The sequence below is a fragment of the Tarenaya hassleriana genome, unplaced genomic scaffold, assembly GCF_000463585.1.
Source record: "Tarenaya hassleriana unplaced genomic scaffold, ASM46358v1 Cleome13, whole genome shotgun sequence".
NCBI classification, from domain to species: domain Eukaryota; kingdom Viridiplantae; phylum Streptophyta; class Magnoliopsida; order Brassicales; family Cleomaceae; genus Tarenaya; species Tarenaya hassleriana.
The window spans coordinates 2433-21613 of record NW_010963495.1 but is presented as its reverse complement, the minus strand read 5'-3'; the positions used below and the strand labels follow the sequence as shown (position 1 = coordinate 21613).

The 19181-nt window shown below is 35.6% G+C and overlaps 3 protein-coding genes across 16 annotated transcripts; all 3 read left to right on the top strand.

Annotated features, from left to right (window-relative positions):
• Window positions 1–1851: 1851 nt before the first annotated feature.
• Window positions 1852–6188, top strand: LOC104807156 (mitogen-activated protein kinase kinase kinase YODA-like). 5 transcript variants are annotated; one of them, XM_010532296.1, is made up of 11 exons: window positions 1852–2406; window positions 2677–3003; window positions 3660–3747; window positions 3839–3901; window positions 4001–4161; window positions 4264–4339; window positions 4491–4550; window positions 4698–4805; window positions 4910–5131; window positions 5236–5327; window positions 5420–6188. In XM_010532296.1, exons 1-11 carry the CDS (start codon window positions 2066–2068, stop codon window positions 5682–5684), a joined length of 1803 nt encoding a protein of 600 aa, XP_010530598.1. In that variant the 5' UTR covers window positions 1852–2065; the 3' UTR covers window positions 5685–6188. The 5 variants fall into 5 exon arrangements, with proteins under 5 accessions (XP_010530598.1, XP_010530601.1, XP_010530600.1 ...); XM_010532299.1 differs by having other exon boundaries at window positions 1853–2406; window positions 2686–3003; XM_010532298.1 differs by having other exon boundaries at window positions 1853–2406; window positions 2686–3003; window positions 5417–6188.
• A 337-nt stretch (window positions 6189–6525) lies between these two features.
• On the top strand, window positions 6526–9065 carry LOC104807155 (ABC transporter I family member 10, chloroplastic). Its single transcript, XM_010532293.1, has 6 exons — window positions 6526–6622; window positions 6725–6896; window positions 7585–7671; window positions 7929–8054; window positions 8155–8277; window positions 8607–9065. Exons 1-6 carry the CDS (start codon window positions 6552–6554, stop codon window positions 8820–8822), a joined length of 795 nt encoding a protein of 264 aa, XP_010530595.1. The 5' UTR covers window positions 6526–6551; the 3' UTR covers window positions 8823–9065.
• A 1296-nt stretch (window positions 9066–10361) lies between these two features.
• Window positions 10362–14967, top strand: LOC104807154 (GDP-mannose transporter GONST1). Of its 10 annotated transcripts, XR_770729.2 has the most exons (12): window positions 10362–10645; window positions 11294–11458; window positions 11802–12021; window positions 12143–12282; window positions 12580–12709; window positions 12911–13009; window positions 13625–13779; window positions 13867–13983; window positions 14076–14173; window positions 14263–14426; window positions 14563–14630; window positions 14742–14967. XR_770729.2 is itself a non-coding variant. In XM_010532292.2 (10 exons), the coding sequence occupies exons 3-10, from the start codon at window positions 11815–11817 to the stop codon at window positions 14313–14315; spliced, it is 999 nt and encodes a 332-aa protein (XP_010530594.1). In that variant the 5' UTR covers window positions 10362–10645; window positions 11356–11458; window positions 11802–11814; the 3' UTR covers window positions 14316–14745. The 10 variants fall into 10 exon arrangements, 7 of the variants coding, with proteins under 7 accessions (XP_010530594.1, XP_010530589.1, XP_010530588.1 ...); XR_770728.2 differs by having other exon boundaries at window positions 14563–14967; XR_770727.2 differs by having other exon boundaries at window positions 14263–14630.
• The last annotated feature ends 4214 nt before the right edge of the window (window positions 14968–19181 follow it).

The following is a 19181-nucleotide window of genomic DNA, read 5'->3' as shown; positions in this document are numbered from 1 at the left end:
CTCATAGTTCAACTGGGAGGAACAAAGTTTCTTTTAAACCGGATTTGAGTTTTCATTCGAACAGAAACATTCACATGATTTTTTATTTTATTTTCTTAAGAGATGTAGTCGGATAAAAAAAACTAAATGAATTTTCAGATGATTAAAAAACAAACTAAATGAACATTCTGATCTTAATAGTAAAATAATTTCAGTTTTTAAAAAATATAATTTTATAAAAATTAAAATAATAAACAAGAAGAAAAGAACTATACTAAAAGTATATGTATATATATGCGCGTGTGAGTATATTTATATATAATGTGTATAAATAATTAATTATTATGTCATATTGGTATTTGCTGTCAAAGATCTAGTTATTTTCCAATTAATATGATATTAATGGTATAATATTTAATCATATCGTATTAATTATACCTCAAATAATATAGCACGATAAGTTATCCTGAAATAAATATGATAGAATTAGTTATGATAGAGTGATTAATGTGGTATGATTAATTCAATTATAACAATATGAATAATAACTAATCCTGTCATTTCACCGGAGAATTAATTGGTGGGATAATTAATTTTATAATATCAATTTTGTGGAAAGAACAAAAGGTACCAATGTTTGGTAACTAATCCAAAACATACCTTTAGAGCAATACATTCCATCCATACATACAGTATCCATAATGCTTATGACCTTACTAAACATGTATGTATAAAACGTTACATAGCTTATATTTTACAGATCATTAGTTGCAAAATTTTTTGTTTGATAAACTGATTTCTCTTATCCAGACCCATTTGGTTCATTATAAAAAAAAGTTTATAAAAAAATCTAGGCTATAATGTAAATAAATATATAATAGTATAATCATATTTAATTTAATTTTTTAATTAAATTAATAATATTGAAATTTGTTATAACACATTTTTTTTGAAATATAGATACTTTAAAATAACACCGATTTAATAGACTAGGATATAATAAATATTATTTTTACAAGCATTTAAATTAAAAAATAATTGAATTCAAGATAAATGAAAATAAATGGATGACCCGAAATATTAATTTCTAATAAAGAAGTCAGACATTGTTTTATTTCGTGCCTTCTGAATAATTTCTTCTATTAATACTGATATGTAGTGGGGCGTTTTAGGGATTTATTCGAACATTTGGGGCGAAAGTTAAAATTCGGAAATAGAGGGGGGGGACCGGCTGCGCCGACGTAAACCGCACGCGCGCAAATTGATTCAGCAAAAGCAGACGTTATTAATTTAGTTATCGGAAATAATAAACGATTAATAAAACAAATTGGAAATGGTTCAATTGGGCTGCGTTGCCACGTCATCCGTCTGTCCCCGTTACCCAACTGCGAAAATCACCCAAATAACCCACTTCGTTCGCATCTATTCCAGTGTACCCCACCGAATTTTTTTTTTTTCAATTTTAACCCACTTTTCGGTTGGAAAAGTCCGAAATACCCTTTTCGTTTTATTTTCTACGACCTTATTATAACTAACATATAACTGATATACAACTAAAATAAGACAGATGATTTTTTTTGTCACTTTTTTAGAATTAATTGTAACTATATTTAGACTTAATTACGAAGTCGTAATAACGAAATTGTTTTCGAACGGATAAATATCGTAAGTTATTAAGGGTAATTTCGTTTTTTCACAGGAAAAAAATGTATTATGTTTTCGTCAGGTGAAATAGATGCGAACCAAGTGGATTATTTGGTTAAAAAACTCTACCCAACTGCTCCTCCCGTGCTTAGCTGTCCATTACCCCCTCCTTTTAATTATTTTTATTTTGAATTTTAAATGGGGCTCACACACGTCCCCCCCCCACTTGTCTCTACCCCTCTGCTCGTCGTGTTCACATCTCTCTCCCTCTCTAAACCTGCCGTTGCGTTTTCTTCTACTCTTTCTTTCCTCCATCTTCCGTATGTAGTCTTCCTTCTCACCCTCCATCTCGAGATTTTCTCGCTTTTCCCCCTCAGATTCTCGTAAATTCCCCGTTGAATTCTCTATCTGGAGTCCACTTTTTCTTTTTCCTCTCTCTCAAATGCCTGCTTGGTGGACGAGAAAGTCTGGGAAAACCAAGGACGATAGCCATAACCAGAGTCCTCGTGGAGCCGACAAGAGAAACAGGGAAGTCATCTCCGGAGAGAGTAAGACCAGCTTCGATGAGGCGGTGACTCCCACGCGCGGTACTCCGCGTTGTAGCCGCGATTTCGCGGGATTCGATTCGGACTCCGGCGAGAGGCGAGGACACCCACTTCCCCGACCGTCGGTTTCTTCGGTCCACAGCGATCTCGGGAGTGGGTCGGGTTCCGGATCGGGATCTGTTTCGAGCGTTAGCTCCTCCGGGTCCGCTGATGATCAGGGTCAACTCGGTGGTTGCAGGTTTGTGCTTGAATTTTCTCTCAGTCGTTTAGATTTTTCTTGGTATCTGGGTTAGGTTCTTGGATATGATCTTAGCTTCTGATGAAAAGTGCCTTAATTTTGCGCTGAAGGGTTGATTTCATTGAGTAAATGACGCCTTTTTATACTGAATCTGCTTACATAGTTTGTTCTTGTTTCATCTACTACTTGGAATCGAAACATTTTGTTGTTTGGTAATCCATGTAATTGGTTATTGGTTATTGGTTGGTGAGTGATACTGAATTCATATAGTAATAGCAGGGGAAATGGCGATTTAAAATTCATCGTAGCACCACCACGTAGTCCCGGTAGAGGTTCCCCCAGGCCCACATCTCCGCTGCACTGCCATTCTTCAGGTGTGAACTCAGATTCTCCTGTGGGGCGACAAGATGATGGAAGACCCTCAGAATGTCATCCCCTGCCTTTGCCACCGAGTTACCCGACAAGCCCTTCTGCTGTGCACGGCTCCAGGATTGGAGGAGGACCCGAGGCTTCGTCCCCTCCAAGTGTGTCCAAGTGGAAGAAGGGAAAGCTGCTGGGGAGAGGCACCTTTGGACAAGTTTATCAAGGATTTAACAGGTGAAATTGGGATTCTTCTGTTGATTGGCACGTTGAGCATTAACTGAATTGAGAAATTGGCAACGAGGATGTAGATGGAGGCATGTTATGGCTATTATTTGGTCAAGTTCGGTTTTGGGACGGGAAGAGTCAGCTTTCTTTGGTAAAGTTCTTATAACGTCTATTATTTGGATGGGACCTTGGGGAGGGTGATGTGTTGTGTCATGATAGATTATGGGTTTGACGCTAGTTTTCTCTTTGGGTACGAAGAAGTTTCTGATAGAGTTTGGGCCCAAACAATATCAGGTTCGTATGGCATGATCCAAACTCTATCAGTTTTGTATGGCATGATCGAAAGACCATTTATAGCTAATTCACTAAACCAGCGTCCAGAGATGAAAAAAAAAAGTTGTGGGATGGAGTGTTTCAATGGATTCTTAGAGGATTTGTCGGCTCAAACATGTCATAGGAGTTACATTTGTTTCCGTTGGAGTTTCTAGTTTTTAGGTGCCCTCAATGACAAGACCTAAATGGGAAATTTAGTTTCTCTGCCTCCTAGGAACTGGAAATAGAATTCTTACACCTTCTATTTCTATTAGGAGTATAAATATAAAGCTTGATCTTTATATTGTATTTATTGAATGGTATTATCATAGTGATTTTGCCAATCCTTACAGTGAGAAAGGGAAAATGTGTGCAATAAAAGAGGTCAGGGTCATTTCTGATGACCAAACGTCGAGAGAATGTCTTAAGCAACTAAATCAGGTTCGCCTTATTCCCCGGATCTTTGTTTGAAGACCTGTTTGCTTTCAGCCTTAGGTTTCATTCTAGTAATGTTTCCCTTTCATATCTGCAGGAGATAAATTTGCTGAGTCAGCTTTCTCATCCCAATATTGTTCAGTATTATGGAAGTGAATTAGTATGTTTCATTTGCCAAGCTTGTTAGTGTAAATCTGCTATGTAGAAACTATATCATAGCCTGGTTTGACATGAGTCTGGTTAATTTTTATCCTCACAGAGAGAAGAAGCCTTGTCAGTCCACTTGGAGTATGTGTCAGGTGGCTCGGTCCATAAACTCCTCCAGGAGTATGGTGCCTTCACAGAGCCTGTGATCCAAAATTACACACGGCAGATCCTATCTGGACTTGCCTATTTACATGGAAGAAACACGGTGCATAGGTAATGATATGGCTGTTATGTTTTTGAACGGTCTTTCTAAGGTTTAAGGTAACTCCATTTGTTTCTTGTCTGGATTCCAATGCAGTTTTTATTCCATAACAGGGACATAAAAGGAGCAAATATACTGGTGGATCCGAATGGGGAGATCAAGTTGGCAGATTTTGGGATGGCCAAACACGTTAGTATCTTATCTTATTTGACTCAAAATATTAGAAAATTTTGGGCCTCAATGTTCTTTTACCATGAACTGTCATCTATAGGGTTTAAAAACATCTTTTTTTTTAACTCTCTGAACGTGTTATCTTTCTTACATTTGCCTGCTGGAGCAGATAACAGCTTGTTCTTCCATGCTTTCCTTCAAAGGAAGTCCTTATTGGATGGCGCCCGAGGTGCTTATTCTTCCTGTGCCTATATTGTTTGTTTCGTGAGAAGCATGATTTGCTAGCATTTTCCAGTTCCGACTGAAAATTATGATCTGGCGGCTTGATGAAATTTTATCCCACTTAACGTTTTTTCTGTTCCCGTAAAAATCCCAGGTTGTGATGAACACAAACGGCTACTATCTTGCAGTGGATATATGGAGTTTGGGATGTACGATTCTTGAAATGGCGACAGCAAAACCACCTTGGAGTCAGTATGAAGGGGTATGATACTAAAAACAATTTTTTTTTTGTTTCCGCTCTCTGGTTTTCTCTTCAGTATTTTCATTGACAAGAGCTGTCTCATGATGTTTGAAATTTGAATTCAGGTTGCTGCAATTTTTAAAATCGGAAACAGCAAAGACATCCCAGAAATTCCCGACCACCTTTCAGATGATGCAAAGAATTTTATACGGCTTTGTCTGCAAAGAGACCCGTCAAAACGTCCTACAGCGTCACAGCTTTTGGATCACTCATTCCTCCAGGAACACACGACAAGAGTAATTAACAAGGACATATCCCCTCACGCCTCTGATAGAAGCCGTGCATTGGTAGGCCATTGGATGTGTATTATACACAGACATGTCAAAACCAGAATTCTGAAACATACTTGCCTGAATCAAAAGCTCAACTCCATTTTTTTCTCGTTGTGCAGCCAACTATGGAACTCTATTCGAGGAGGTCAAGCTATGACAATTACTCGCAAACACCGTTGCCTGTATCATCAAGGGCCACCAAGAGCCCGAGGTAAAAGGGTTTTGTCCGAATGCATTTGGTTATCCTTAATATTGGGGATTGTTGTTATATTTTAAAACTTTTTTTTTCTATTTTTCCAGCAGAGAAAATATAAGAACCATCGCATCCTTGCCGGTATCCCCATGTTCAAGCCCTTTACGCCAACATGGACCGGCATACAAAAGCTGTTTCCTATCCCCTCCCCACCCGTCTTTCGTGTTTGCCGGGCAAGACAGTAACTACAACCTGGTGGATTTTGCTGCAAGGCCCTTTAGGGCCAATACAGCGTATACAAATGACACAACGATTGAGCCTTCTATGGTCAGAGCTCAAACCCCAAATACATTGTTGAGATCAAGATTGTTGTAGAAGATGAAGCATAAATGCTGGAAACTGGATATCTCTGCCCTCATTCTCCTAAACCCATGTCGGTTACATGACCCGACCGAGGATCATGTAAGATGGTTGGCGTTTCTCGGGGAATGCTATGACGATTCTCGGGGCATAGAAGATGAGGGCGTGATATTGATGTGTTTGTGGCGTGTTCTACAGTTGGAGTTGGGGGAAGGGGGGGGGGGGTTTATGAAGAAGCAGCAGATGCAGGAGGGTCAAATGTAAATTTAGGGGGGAGACGAACCAAAAAACAAAAAGGAAAAGAGAAAGAGTTGGTAAAGGAGCATACAAGATTCAATAGTTGTAACTTATGTATGTATAGATAGATAAAAGATATATATAGTTCACTTGTTGTGACACATGTGAAGAGATATGTATAGATGACACTCTTGAATGATGTGATGAAACACTAATGTTGCTGAGATGATGATGTCTGGCCATTGTTCTGTCGTTGAGGATCTCAGTCATTTTGTTGTTTAATTTACATGTACATTTTCAAAGCAAATCCCGGGGATTAGGGATGGCCTTTTTTTTTCCGTTTTAGTTTATTTTTGTTAAGGAAAATTCAATATAAATTATGTAAAATTGTTAAAATGGTATCGAATAGTATTCTGAATTCGTAAAATTTTCAAGAACATATACTAATTTATAAAAATAATTCTAATACAGCTAACGTGGGTTTACGTCAAATCAGTCTCATATCATTAAAAATTGTTATGCCAGAAAGAAAAGAAAAATATATGAATATATATACTATATACAAAATTATACATGTATATATACATGCTTATACATATATATGTATTTCTTGGATTTTTATAATGAAACCCCAAGGATTTGCAAATGACTGCTCAGTGTTTGATTCCAGCTTCTGCTCTTCGTCTCTTCCCTCTTCGCTCAACGTCTCCTTCAAGGTCTCGAAAACCCTATTTTTCGTTTTCCCCTTTCGGCCCAATGTGTTCTTCGAGCACGCCCTAAGTTCTTCTCTGGTTTTCGGGTTCTCTCTTCTGTTGCAGGATCGGAGTTACCGATGATGTCGCCGTGGAGTGTCGGAATCTTTGCTTCTCCGTCACGACAAGACAAGGACGATCAGTTCCCATTCTTCGGGATTGTTCCCTTCGGATTCCTTCTGGGCAGTTGTGGATGATTCTTGGCCCCAATGGCTGCGGCAAATCTACCCTTTTGAAGGTCTTTCCACATTTCTCTTACTTTCCCATCTCGCTGAACTCGAGCAGAACATGATCAAGTTGCACTGGCAGCTCGTGTCGTGTTTAGATTAGAGGTTTTGGCGGGGTTTACTTTAGATTTTGTTCGTGAATGATTATGTGTAACCATGATAATCTTTTGTAGATTATGGTGATTTTGTCTTCTTTGGATTGCTTGTTAGTGGTTCTTACCAATAAGAAATCGCTCACACTTCTTCACAAAGTTTAACTCAAGATTCGGTTTGCTTGAGCTTTTTAAGAATCTTTTGAATGCTTGGAGAATGAAGCGTTTGGTTAGATATACGCTTTGTGATCCACAAGAGAACAAGAGACTCGATTCGAAATAATGTTGGAGTAAATCGAATTGTGCATTTTAGCAGACAACCTTGATTGATGAACCTGCCATGATTTTTCCCAAAGGCCCTTGGGGAAGAAATTTCTTGTGATGAAAATGGTGTGAATAGTCTCTCTATTGTCTTAGGTTTTGATTTGTGAAATGGAAATTAAGATTGTGAACCACTACAAGCTCTGTGATTGATGAAAAGAGCAGATTGGGCGGGTAAGATAACATTAGATATTTCAACTTCTATTTATCCTCTAAGAAAAAAGAAACAATGGCCAAATGGACTGAGACTGACTACCTTCATATGCTGTTGTTTGCCACTCTGCAGATCTTAGCTGGTCTAGTGAATCCAACCAGTGGCACAGCCACTGTGAAGAGGCCGAAGAGTTTTGTGTTTCAGAATCCAGAACATCAGGTGCATTTCATGTTCTGTAATACCGAGGAGTTGTTAGTTGTAGAGATAAGGATGATTCGTTTGCTGTTTACGTTTTACTTGATGATATTGTAGTACTTGAAATTTTCCATTACAACAGGTCAATTGTTGAAAATTTACTGCGTTTGAGCTTGTCTTCTTATGTTCCTCTCCATTGTCCTCTGTACTCTAAAGACCGCTAAGCTTGCAAAGACCATTATTTCACAAATTAACAGTTACACATTGATTTTTTGTCGCAGGTGGTCATGCCTACTGTTGAAGCTGATGTGGCATTTGGTCTTGGGAAATATGACATGACAGAAGAAGAAGTTAAATCTAGGGTGATAAAATCTTTGGAAGCTGTCGGTATGCGTGATTATATGCAGGTCGGTTACACAAACTTGCTCTTGATAAATAATCCAAAAGATGTGATGAATGTGAGATGGCTACCGATTTCTAAACTGGGATTCAGGGTTTCTTTCTCAGAGACCTATTCAAACTCTCAGCGGAGGCCAGAAACAACGGGTTGCTATTGCTGGTGCTTTAGCTGAAGCATGCAAAGTGCTTTTGTTGGATGAGCTCACAACCTTCTTAGACGAGTCTGACCAGGTCAGTTCAATCATCAGACGTATTTGCCAATGCTCAGTATTTAATCTCCTTAGGTTTCTGCTTGAAATGGGACACAACTATACTATGAGTACCTAATTATTTGAACATCTTAACATTATGAACGATATTTCTCAAATTCGTATGTAGGAACATTTGACCCTTCTTGACAATGTATCTATCGTGTACAATTAACATGGTGGCGTTTAACGTTTGAGAAACTATATGATATATGCAATGATTGTGGCAGATGTATTAGCATTTTAAGTTACTGAGCAAAAAGATTTAGTACTCCTTTTGATCGATGATTCCGTTTTCTTGGGTTTTCCCAGATGGGCGTGATCAAGGCGGTGAAGGATCTGTTGAACGCGAACAAGGGTGGAGACGTTACAGCGTTATGGGTGACTCATCGGTTAGAGGAGCTCGAATACGCAGATGGAGCTGTGTACATGGAGTACGGGAGAGTGATCAAGCATGGTAATGCAGCATCGATCTCTGATTTTATCAAGGCAAAACAATCTGAATACATTGATCAAATCAATTCTTGAACGGTTGTGTTGTTCCCTTTCTTTTGGGCGAAAAATGAAGCATATAATCATCATGCAAGATATGGTTCTCTGTGGAAGCTTTTGTTCATGTTTCAATCTGCTGATAAAGGTGTATTGTTAGCTGTGGATTTACCTTGGGATTGACCTCCTTTCCCTTGAAGTTATTTGTTAAGCTCATGGAGTCGGATATTGTTGTATTTACGAAGCTTCAGTACAAGTGAATTTTCCGTTTTATTTTATTCAGACAGAGTTTAATCAATTGAATATTTGTTATCGTACATTTTTTTTACATATACACGCTGAAAAAGTAAAAAAAAAAAGCGTACTTTCTATTTTGAAAAAAAAAAGAGTAATTTTTTTTATAATTCTTTAAAAGCCTGAAATAGATAAAATTTGTATTAAAGAAAGGTACAATGTAGCTTATTAATTTATTCAGTTTTAATAATTTTTTTTTAAAAAAAAACATATGAATAGAGAATCAAAATCCAAAATCTGATCCAGCCGAATCAGAATAAATTGAGTGTTGTTTGGTCACGATTTTAATTGAGATATTAATACAAATTTAAATAAATATATAAAAAATAGAAAAATCATCTTTAATGGGGAAATATATATATATATGTATATATATTGAATGAGACAAATGAGCAAAGTTAGTTAAAAGGAAGAATTAGGTCAATCTCCTACAAGAAAAAGGTCAACGGTTGGCTCTGTTCAATTGGTTGCTCCCTCCAAACTTCAAAGTCATTCATTGCCCAACGCTTTTGCATTTTTATTTCAATATTAATGCAATTACCCAACCAACCAAAAGCAATTTACAGTGATTTCAGTGAACGAGAATGATTATGGAAGATTTAATGATTTTCGAGAATTATAATAGTAAATGACCAAAAAAAAAATGGTTCTAAAAACTTCCGACAACCTATGACAATATAATCCTAATAAAATATTCTATATCAAAAATAAACTATTCATAGATAAAACAATTAAATATATATTATTGTTTACAAACTGTTTTTTATATTAATTGTTTATAAACTCTTCACGTTTTTATATTTAGACATCAAAATTTTTAGATTTATGAAGGAGTTTTATTTTTATCCTTAAGTATATACGAATTTGTTTTAGTTTAGTCCAATTCAATACATAAAATCTGATTAGATTAAGACGAATTCGTTTATATTTAGGATAAAAAAATAAAGACTTCATGTATAAATTAGATTTTTATATATAAATCCGAGGAATGGTAGGGTATATTTTGTTTATATTTCTTCGGACAAATAGTGTAATAATAAAAAAATAAAAATATAAAATATAAATGTGCCGGACACTGGATTAAATATTTTTGTGGAAAAAAGAAGTATGGAATGGAAAATGAAGGAAGCATGACGACAATATATTTAACTATTAGCATTAAATGACATGGATTAGCACTAAACTGTATTTTATTATTAATTATTTACTCCCTTTTGCAGTTTAATACCTGTTCGAAAATGCTTGGCGTAGGTTTGGCCCGGCGTAGGTTAGAATCGGGTCTACGAAAGAGAGCAAGATATTTTTTTGGGGGAGAAAATTCAAAACTCGAGGAAACAAAAATCGGAAAACCATTTTCCTAATCTATAAAATGAGTTGATTGATGAATCAGTCTGACTCATAACTGGGTTTCGATCTCTATTCCATTTCATCAACTTTCCTTTCGTATTCGGTGTCGATCTTCTTTCCTTGAATAGCTACGCTCTCAATTGCGAGCATACAAGTGTATCTGCAGGTGTTTTCTGCAGTTTCCGAAGCTCTTTTGAGTGTTTTCCTTTTATGGGCCCGAGGTAAATTCTTGATTTACTTCTAAAAATTTATGGGTTTTCGAGGGTTTAATCTGAAAACCCAGAGATCGATGGGTTTTATTTTGTCATGATTCACTTCTAAAATTTTATGGGTTTTCTTTGATTAATCTGTGTTTCATGGGTTTAATCTGTTCCAATATTATGTTAATCCGTGTGGTTGAAGTAGCTTTGATTCGTTGCTAAAATCTTTAACTTATGGAAATTGCCTGAATTTGATGGTCTGTTGCTAAGTGAGGGACGTTGACTTGATGCTGGCTTAAATTCTTCAGAATTCTGGCATTTTGATTCTTACCGGAACCTGATTCTTGATTTGAATATGCATATATATATTGGTTTGATAGCCCAGAATTTCTGTTGATTATAGCTACTTCTTCCATTGGCAACTTATTTCGAGTTGAGCTGATTCCATTTCTAAAGCATCAGCTGCTTTTCGCTTCAATTTGATGACTTTAGTTTACCTGTTTTGTTCATCAACACTAAAAGTGCTAATAATAGATCGTTTCTCCGCTTGGATATATGTTTTACGGCTGAAAAGAAGCAGGGCTTTGCAAAGTATTGGGGATGGAGTTCATGAGCACTGCAGTCCATGTTGATTCTCTGCCTTGATAAGAATTGATTTCTTTGCTTTAGGGTTCAGCCGTTTGGGGCTTCTCCGGATTCCCTTGACGTTTCTTTTGATAGGAATGTCCCAGCGGAGAGTAATACCTTAAACCGAACTGGAGACAGGGGGAATAAGTTCCATGAAGTTGGGGTTCTGAGTCAGACCTCCAGTCCAGTAAGGAGAGAAGTCGGCAGGTAATGTAATTTGCTGCAAGATTTAGAACTATGTGTTAATAATGGAACAGGATCAAACCCATATTGAAAAAGATTTTAAGTCTTTCACATACCATGTTCGTTATATGATGCTTGTTCGCCTTAAAGATTGGTTTATGTGATCGGAAAATAAACATAATTGGCTATTATTTGCTTCAGCTCTCATATATCTTATTTGACAGCAAGAAATAAGATGCTGACAACTAAAATGAACCAGAGGCTTGCGTTCTTGGTAGCTGAGCCAATATGGAGTGTTGCTTTCGTGATCTCCAACATAAAAGTTAACCCATATTTTCATATGCTTATTCTTTCTTTTCTCTTGTAGGTTATCGTTTGCAATGAAGTCCCATGAACACAATGAGGTGGACTTAGAAGATGGCAAGGCGGGAAAAGGCATAGAGAAGCCAGTTCACAGAAAACTACCAAATCAGGCTTTGTTGTCTGGTTTAGCTTATTGCATTTCATCTTGTAGCATGATATTGGTGAACAAGTTTGTTCTCTCCAGCTACAACTTTAACGCTGGCATATCTTTGATGTTATACCAGGTACTTACTGTGACTTACCAAAATAACGTGTGGTTTCTCCATCGAAGTAATATAGTTTTCAAGTTTTCTGTCAGTTTTTAGATGCGATGTCTCATGGTCTTATTCTTTTGTTGCGGTGCAGAATCTCATCTCAGTGATCATTGTGGTGGTTTTGAGCTTGATGGGTTTGATATCGACGGAACCTCTAACCTGGAGACTGATAAAGGTCTGGTTTCCCGTGAACGTGATTTTTGTTGGCATGCTCATCACAAGCATGTTTAGGTAGGAACACATCGTTGCCTTATCTGGTGCTTTCTTTTTAAACCTTCCTGCAGAACCTCTAACGCTAAATGGTTTAAAATAGGGTCTAGAGTTTGTGGTCCTTGATAAACTTTCTGAACTGAGACATTCTGGTGTTTACTCCACACACCGAAGTGTTAATGATAGTTTGTATGTTAATGTTGTTATGGTATCATTTATGTTTTAACAAATATTTGTGGAGAACATTTGAAAGTTAATGAATGCATTCTGCTTATTCAACTTTGGTTGTCTATTTGAGTTTTATTTTTCCTTTGGCAGTTTGAAATACATCAACGTAGCAATGGTCACTGTCCTGAAGAATGTCACTAATGTAATAACTGCAGTTGGTGAGATGTATATATTCAACAAACATCATGAGAGCAGAGTTTGGACTGCTCTCTTCTTAATGGTAAGTCCCTGCACCCAAAAAGCGTTTGAAATTAAATACATAAATCCACTGAGGGAACATATAATCAAAGACTCTACTGGCCATCTTTTTTTTTGGGCAAGGAGATTCATTTTATGTTAGATAATGTTTTCTTCGGATATACTTTGGGGATTGGATCTTGGAAATAATAGTGTATTCAGCGGTTTTTCACCTCACGTGCAGATCATTTCAGCAGTTTCTGGGGGGATAACTGATATATCTTTCCACGCTGTTGGCTATGCTTGGCAGATTGCTAATTGCTTCTTAACTGCTTCGTACTCTGTGAGTGAACTGTCTGTCATGAATCTTTTTGTGTTCATTGTCTCATTTTTACTATGATGTCATTTAAAGATCGGTGGTACAAAAATGATGGCATAAAATGGACGTCCAAAACTATGTTTAGTGCTGAGCAATATATATATTGAATCTAAGAGCTCTACAAAGCCGCCCAGATGGTTATTCCTTGTTGTAACCAATGGATTCCTGGGTTGATTTTGTGCTCATGATATTTAGTAAAGTTACTATTATCTTTATTCATCGCCTTTTGCTCACTCTAATTGGAAAGGCCTCGGTGTATGGATGTGATAGCTTGCGGTGAACCATATATGCGTTTACACTCCTGGGCTACATCATGCTATATTATTTATTAACATAAGATTGCTCTGTTAAATAGCATTTTGTTGGCAAAGGATTCAAATTCATGTGATCAACACCTCACTTGTTTTTTATGGAATTGCCATATCAGTAAAATATAGTTGTAAATTCGTGTTGTCCATCAAGTTCAACAATACCAAAGCCCCAAGGAATTGTTGGCTAGTTTAGCCCTTTAATGGCTAATGTATACAAGTCAAAGTTGGCCTTCATATATGATTTGCTTCTGTTTTGTTTTTCATGCAGTTGACTCTGAGAAAAATCATGGACACAGCGAAGCAAGTTACCAAATCTGGAAACTTGAACGAGTTTTCTATGGTCTTGCTTAATAACACACTCTCGTTACCACTCGGGCTTCTTCTTGTCTTTGCTTTCAATGAAGTTGATTATCTCTATGAAACGTGAGTTGTAGTCCCTTTTCTTCTCAACTTAAAATGCATACTTTTGTTATTCTGAAAACAAAGTAATCGACATATTATATTCTGCAGGCCACTTTTACGATTGCCCGTTTTCTGGTGCGTCATGACATTAAGCGGGTTTCTGGGCCTTGCCATTAGCTTCACTTCGATGTGGTTTCTTCACCAAACTGGGGCGACAACATACAGGTAAGAAATTAGATATATATACACACATATATATGTGGAATTGCAAGTAGTGAAATAAGGGATGCATCATAACTTTGATACAAATTTTGCAGCCTCGTGGGATCACTGAACAAGATTCCTCTGTCCATCGCGGGCATAGTTCTTTTCCATGTACCAACCAGTTTGCAGAACTCTGCGAGCATTTTCTTCGGTAAGCAAACTTCTATTGAGGGATTAAGACTCATAGACGTTCCAAAATCCTGGGAACTTATGTCTCTCTTATCGTGCTGGTCTCTTCAGGTCTTTTGGCTGGAGTTTTTTTCGCCAGAGCCAAAATGAGGGAAAAGTCCTAAAAAGAAAAGCCATCATTCCTCGCTTGCCTACGTTACCGATATACAGTGGGGCCAAAACGATGAAACCTTCCACAACCTTGACAAATATACTTCATATATGCTTCTTGCCCGGTAAGTCAGGCTGCTATTTGATGAAATCGTTTCAAGGGGGGAATTCAATTCAAAATTTGTATTCATGGGAGAAACTAACAAAACATTTTCCCCGCCATATTTTACTAGTGATCAACTTGTTATTGTGTAATTGTAGTGGATCGATTGGTTCTTGGATAGAAGAGATCTCATGGTTCATGTGGTTCCATGGTTTCATTTAAGTTGGTAATGGCAAAGATTTGAGCCTTTTTTTTTTGTCTTGGAAAACCAATCTATGGGCTTAAAAATTATGTTAGTAAAATGTCATGACATGTGTGATTTTTCACACATGATTAGGTCATTGAAGTTGCACATTGCGTTTGATTTCATGTCAAGAATGAGGGGCAGAAGTGTGAAACATTGGCAAGCAATTTCTGACTTTTGTCGTTTCATAGAATTGTTTAGACATTAGTTTCTCTCTCTTTTTTCCCCCTTCAAGCTCTTTAATTGGCAATTTTGTATTTTAATTCTTCGTATGTTATATCACTGGTAGAATTTAACGAAAAGGGTTCATTGTATCGTGTATCGATTGTCATAACCAAGGACTCGATTTCTATTTACAAAGATTTGGTCTATGTTGAATGATTCGGAAAGCATCGAGACGTGGAATTCAATTGTTCGGTTTGGTTCGGTTTAGTGGTAAGCTAACGGTACCGGTTTTGGATTGGATTTAAGCATAAGCAGAAAGTGGAGATGTGAAGATTTTATAGTCCAAATTGACAAAAGTGATGCAACCTTTATTGACCTCTCTCTGTTTTCGGTAGCTCTCATGTCATTCTCAATTCCCACATTTTCTCCACCTCTAATAAAATTTAATAATTTTTTTTTATCTTTTGTTCTTGATAATAATATTGCATGAACCTTCCATTTAGAAATCATATTGATTCAAAGGTTAAAACTAGAAAAAACTTTAATTGAATATATTATTTAATTGAAATAAACATTTGAATCTAATATGATGGATTTTGTATATGGAAATTCATTTATATGTATATCTAATTTTTTTTTATATATATGTACTTATTAACAAAATAGTGTAAATAATTTCGCGATACATCGTAATTTCTTGATAGATCATATGTGAGTGTAAAATAATATTACATAATTTCGTGATGATATCTATTTTTTGATATTGCCGATCGTGGTAATTAAAAAAAATAATTTGTATATAAAATATGTAAATATTATCTATTTTTGGGATATCGAATGACTTTTATTCGGGTTTAGATTTGTAAATCGAGATTATCTGTTTTACAATTTTATATTTTAATATTATCGGATATCTACTATTTTTTAAATTAAGGTTGGAGGTGCATACATTATTTAATGTCTGCCCTCTCCAATATTAGTTTTGTTTTTATATATTTCATTTTTTTTAGTTGGAAAAGATGCCGAATTTCTTATATATATACACGCAAGAAACTAACCCCCATGTTCTTATTGTCAAAGGAAGCAATCATTATTTTCCTTTTTTCCAAAAAAAATAATAGGGAATCAATTCTAATATTATTTACAGAAACGCATTCAAATGGACCATACAAGAAGAGCTTCATAATGTGATATAAATGGATTAAATATAACTGAACACCATAACATTTCTTTTATTTTTTAGATTTTTCGTTTGTAAATAAATATATACAGAAACAAATAATTACATATATATATATATATAGGTGCCATATATACACACACAGTAAAAAAAATAAATGAGATAAACCAAAACGAAAAAGACGTTGGAAACATGTCTATCACACATATAATTACACGGTTATTTTATTCGGGATTTACGTTGGTTAGTTTAGTGTATCATAATCTTTATTTATACATGTATTCATCATTAAATTAATTTACATATTCATGATTCATGTTGTTTTAAGCTTCAATATCACTAAACAATAAGACAAGTGGCTTTTATTCATTTTAAAATATGCATATATATATATATAAACATATACGTACATATATATGTATATATATAATTAGGATCTCTCTCTCTCTCTTGCAACCTTATTTCCAAGGGATATTAGGTTTGATGCGACAGTTGGAACGGTGGATTTGTGACGCATTAACTCTAACTCCGTCGTTTTTGATGTCTCAAATATGATTTTGGTTGCTTAATGACGGTTACGTTCGAATGATTATAAACCCTGAATATATATCATTCCATTAATATTTTTTTTTAATATTCTCATTCTCATCTCAAATCAATGTAACATTATTTGTTGTCTTGAATATAATTACCATTGGTAATATATTCAATTATTTATTAAAACGCATCATACAGAAATGAAATATAAAAAGTTACAAGGGTTAAGGAAAACATATTTAGCAGTTTTTGTTGCAACAACCCGAGCATTGATTTCAGCAATTTCATGTCTAAATCAATTGAGGCATTTTGTTTTGTGTAGCTTTCCAAATATTCTATAAGCTATTTTTGTAAATGTTAAAAATTCCTAATATATATATAGATATAGATATATTCTCATTTTTTACTAGGAGTAGTATACAATATTACCAATGATTTAACCAAAATTGGGTGGTTCAACCGCTAAGAAAAAGAGCAAAATTCTTTTCCAATCGGGTTCGAATCTGCACTTGGAAATACTCATTCATATAGGTTTTGTCGGTTCTCTAGAAGATGTAATAGGATGAAAGACGCGATAAACTTTTAAATTATTAAAAAAAAAATCACCAATGATTTTTTTTTTGTATTATTCTAATATTTCAACAAGTTAATGAATCTGAATTTGTTACAAGTTATTTTTAAGACTAAAAGAATTACACAAAACAACTAAATAAAATTAAGATGAAACTATCTTTTTGTTATATGTATATATATATATAACATATATATGTATACATTATTTTGGTTTTTGTGTAGCTATCAACTAATTTATTTTATAATTTTGCTAAGTTTAACACACACAATTACATACACATACACGTGTATGTGTGTCATTTAAGGATGGAAGATGTGCCACCTTTATTAGGGGCAATATGCAATATCGAAGTTGAAATGTTTGCATGCATCTTATATGTTTATCATCGTCCATCAACCTGCTTTTACTAAATGGAATCCGTGAGGAAAATAAGCCTTTCATATTTCTTGTTTTACGACGTAAATATATATATATATTAAAAAAAACTCTTTTATATTGTCATAAATAACAGTTGATTAAAAATATTTTTGGAATTGCATTGATTTGTCTCTGGAGAAATTAAACGGCAGGAATCCAATTTCCCAAATTTACAGGGCTGGACCAGTTACTTCTACTAGGCGAACGTTTAATTAATAAGTGGACCTATTTAAATAAATGGAGATGTCTTATAATAACCATTTTGTAACAGAAACATTTTATTATGCTTTGTTGTTAACCCTTAAATGTGCAGTCCTATTCCCTAAATAGAAGCAACCGAAGGTGATGATTACATGATAATTTTAAAAAATTTATTAAATATAAAATTTATCTCAATAAAAACAGCAATCACTTCAAAAACTACGCTCCAACAAAATAAAATATTTTTCATATTTCATAAATCTCTATATATATATATATATTAATTGTTTGGTTATGTATATTTTTTTTATAATCAAAAAATTGACAAGAGTTTTGGGCCAATTATATCTTTGGAAACGGAAAAGTCTGGGTGAATATCCCTTTCACGTTTCGATTTAAACACGGAATAAAAACATATTTTGCATAATCTTTTTGAAGGATGTAATGCTCTAGGATGATCATACGATATGAGAACTATGTATGATACGATGTATTTATTAGATGAATACATTATTTATTCATTATTTATTTTGCATATTTGATAAATAATGATAATCCCTGGATCGTTACGAACGATCCTAAATTCCTTAGTCGTTTGTCATTGTGGGAACAATGATGAATTAAGACTAACATGAGGCGTAATCGATGATCATAATGATGATCATACGTATTGGATACGGATTACGGTCATGGGTACTTGTTTGGAACAAGTGACTGGATGACTCGCGTGAGATTGTCTATTGGATATAATCCATGACTTGAATCTCACTTGATGGTTCACTTTAGATCCTCAGACCTGAGATATCTATTGTATCCATCATGACGAGTAATGTACTTTGACTGCGTCAAACGTCATCTTTAACCGGATGATTATAAAGGCGTGGCTCGGGTACATTATGAATCATGTAATGGATAGTAGATAGTCAAGATGGAACTTTGTCCCTCTCGAAAGAGAGAGATATCGCTTGGGCCCGTCGTAGGAGTGAGACTGTAGAAATGTGTGGCCACACTATAGATGAATGTCATCTATCTCTTATAGTCTACGCAGGATACGCCAAAGCATTCGAACTATGAGTTCGATTATGATATCGTGAGACAAAGAGGATCATCGTCGGAGCTATCTCTGGCTTTTCGGTTAGATCACATCTAACTCTTTCCGATACGGGTAAACATAATGTCTTGCTAGAGAACGCTTAAGATTTGTAAAGCGAGATTGGATCTCGTATTTACTGCCGTCTTCGGAGGAGCCTAAAGGGTCACACACATAAGGGATGGATATACACGGACGGGAAAAGATTGGACGGAAAAATTGGATTTTTCCGGGAAATCTGAGTCTGGTCCGGACCGGACCAACTGTTGGTCCGGCGGACCAGACGATCGAAGTGATCTGGAGACAAGTCCGAAAATCAGGTCCGGTCCGGAGCTGACCAGGGTTGGTCCGGCGGACCGGAAGGTCAGC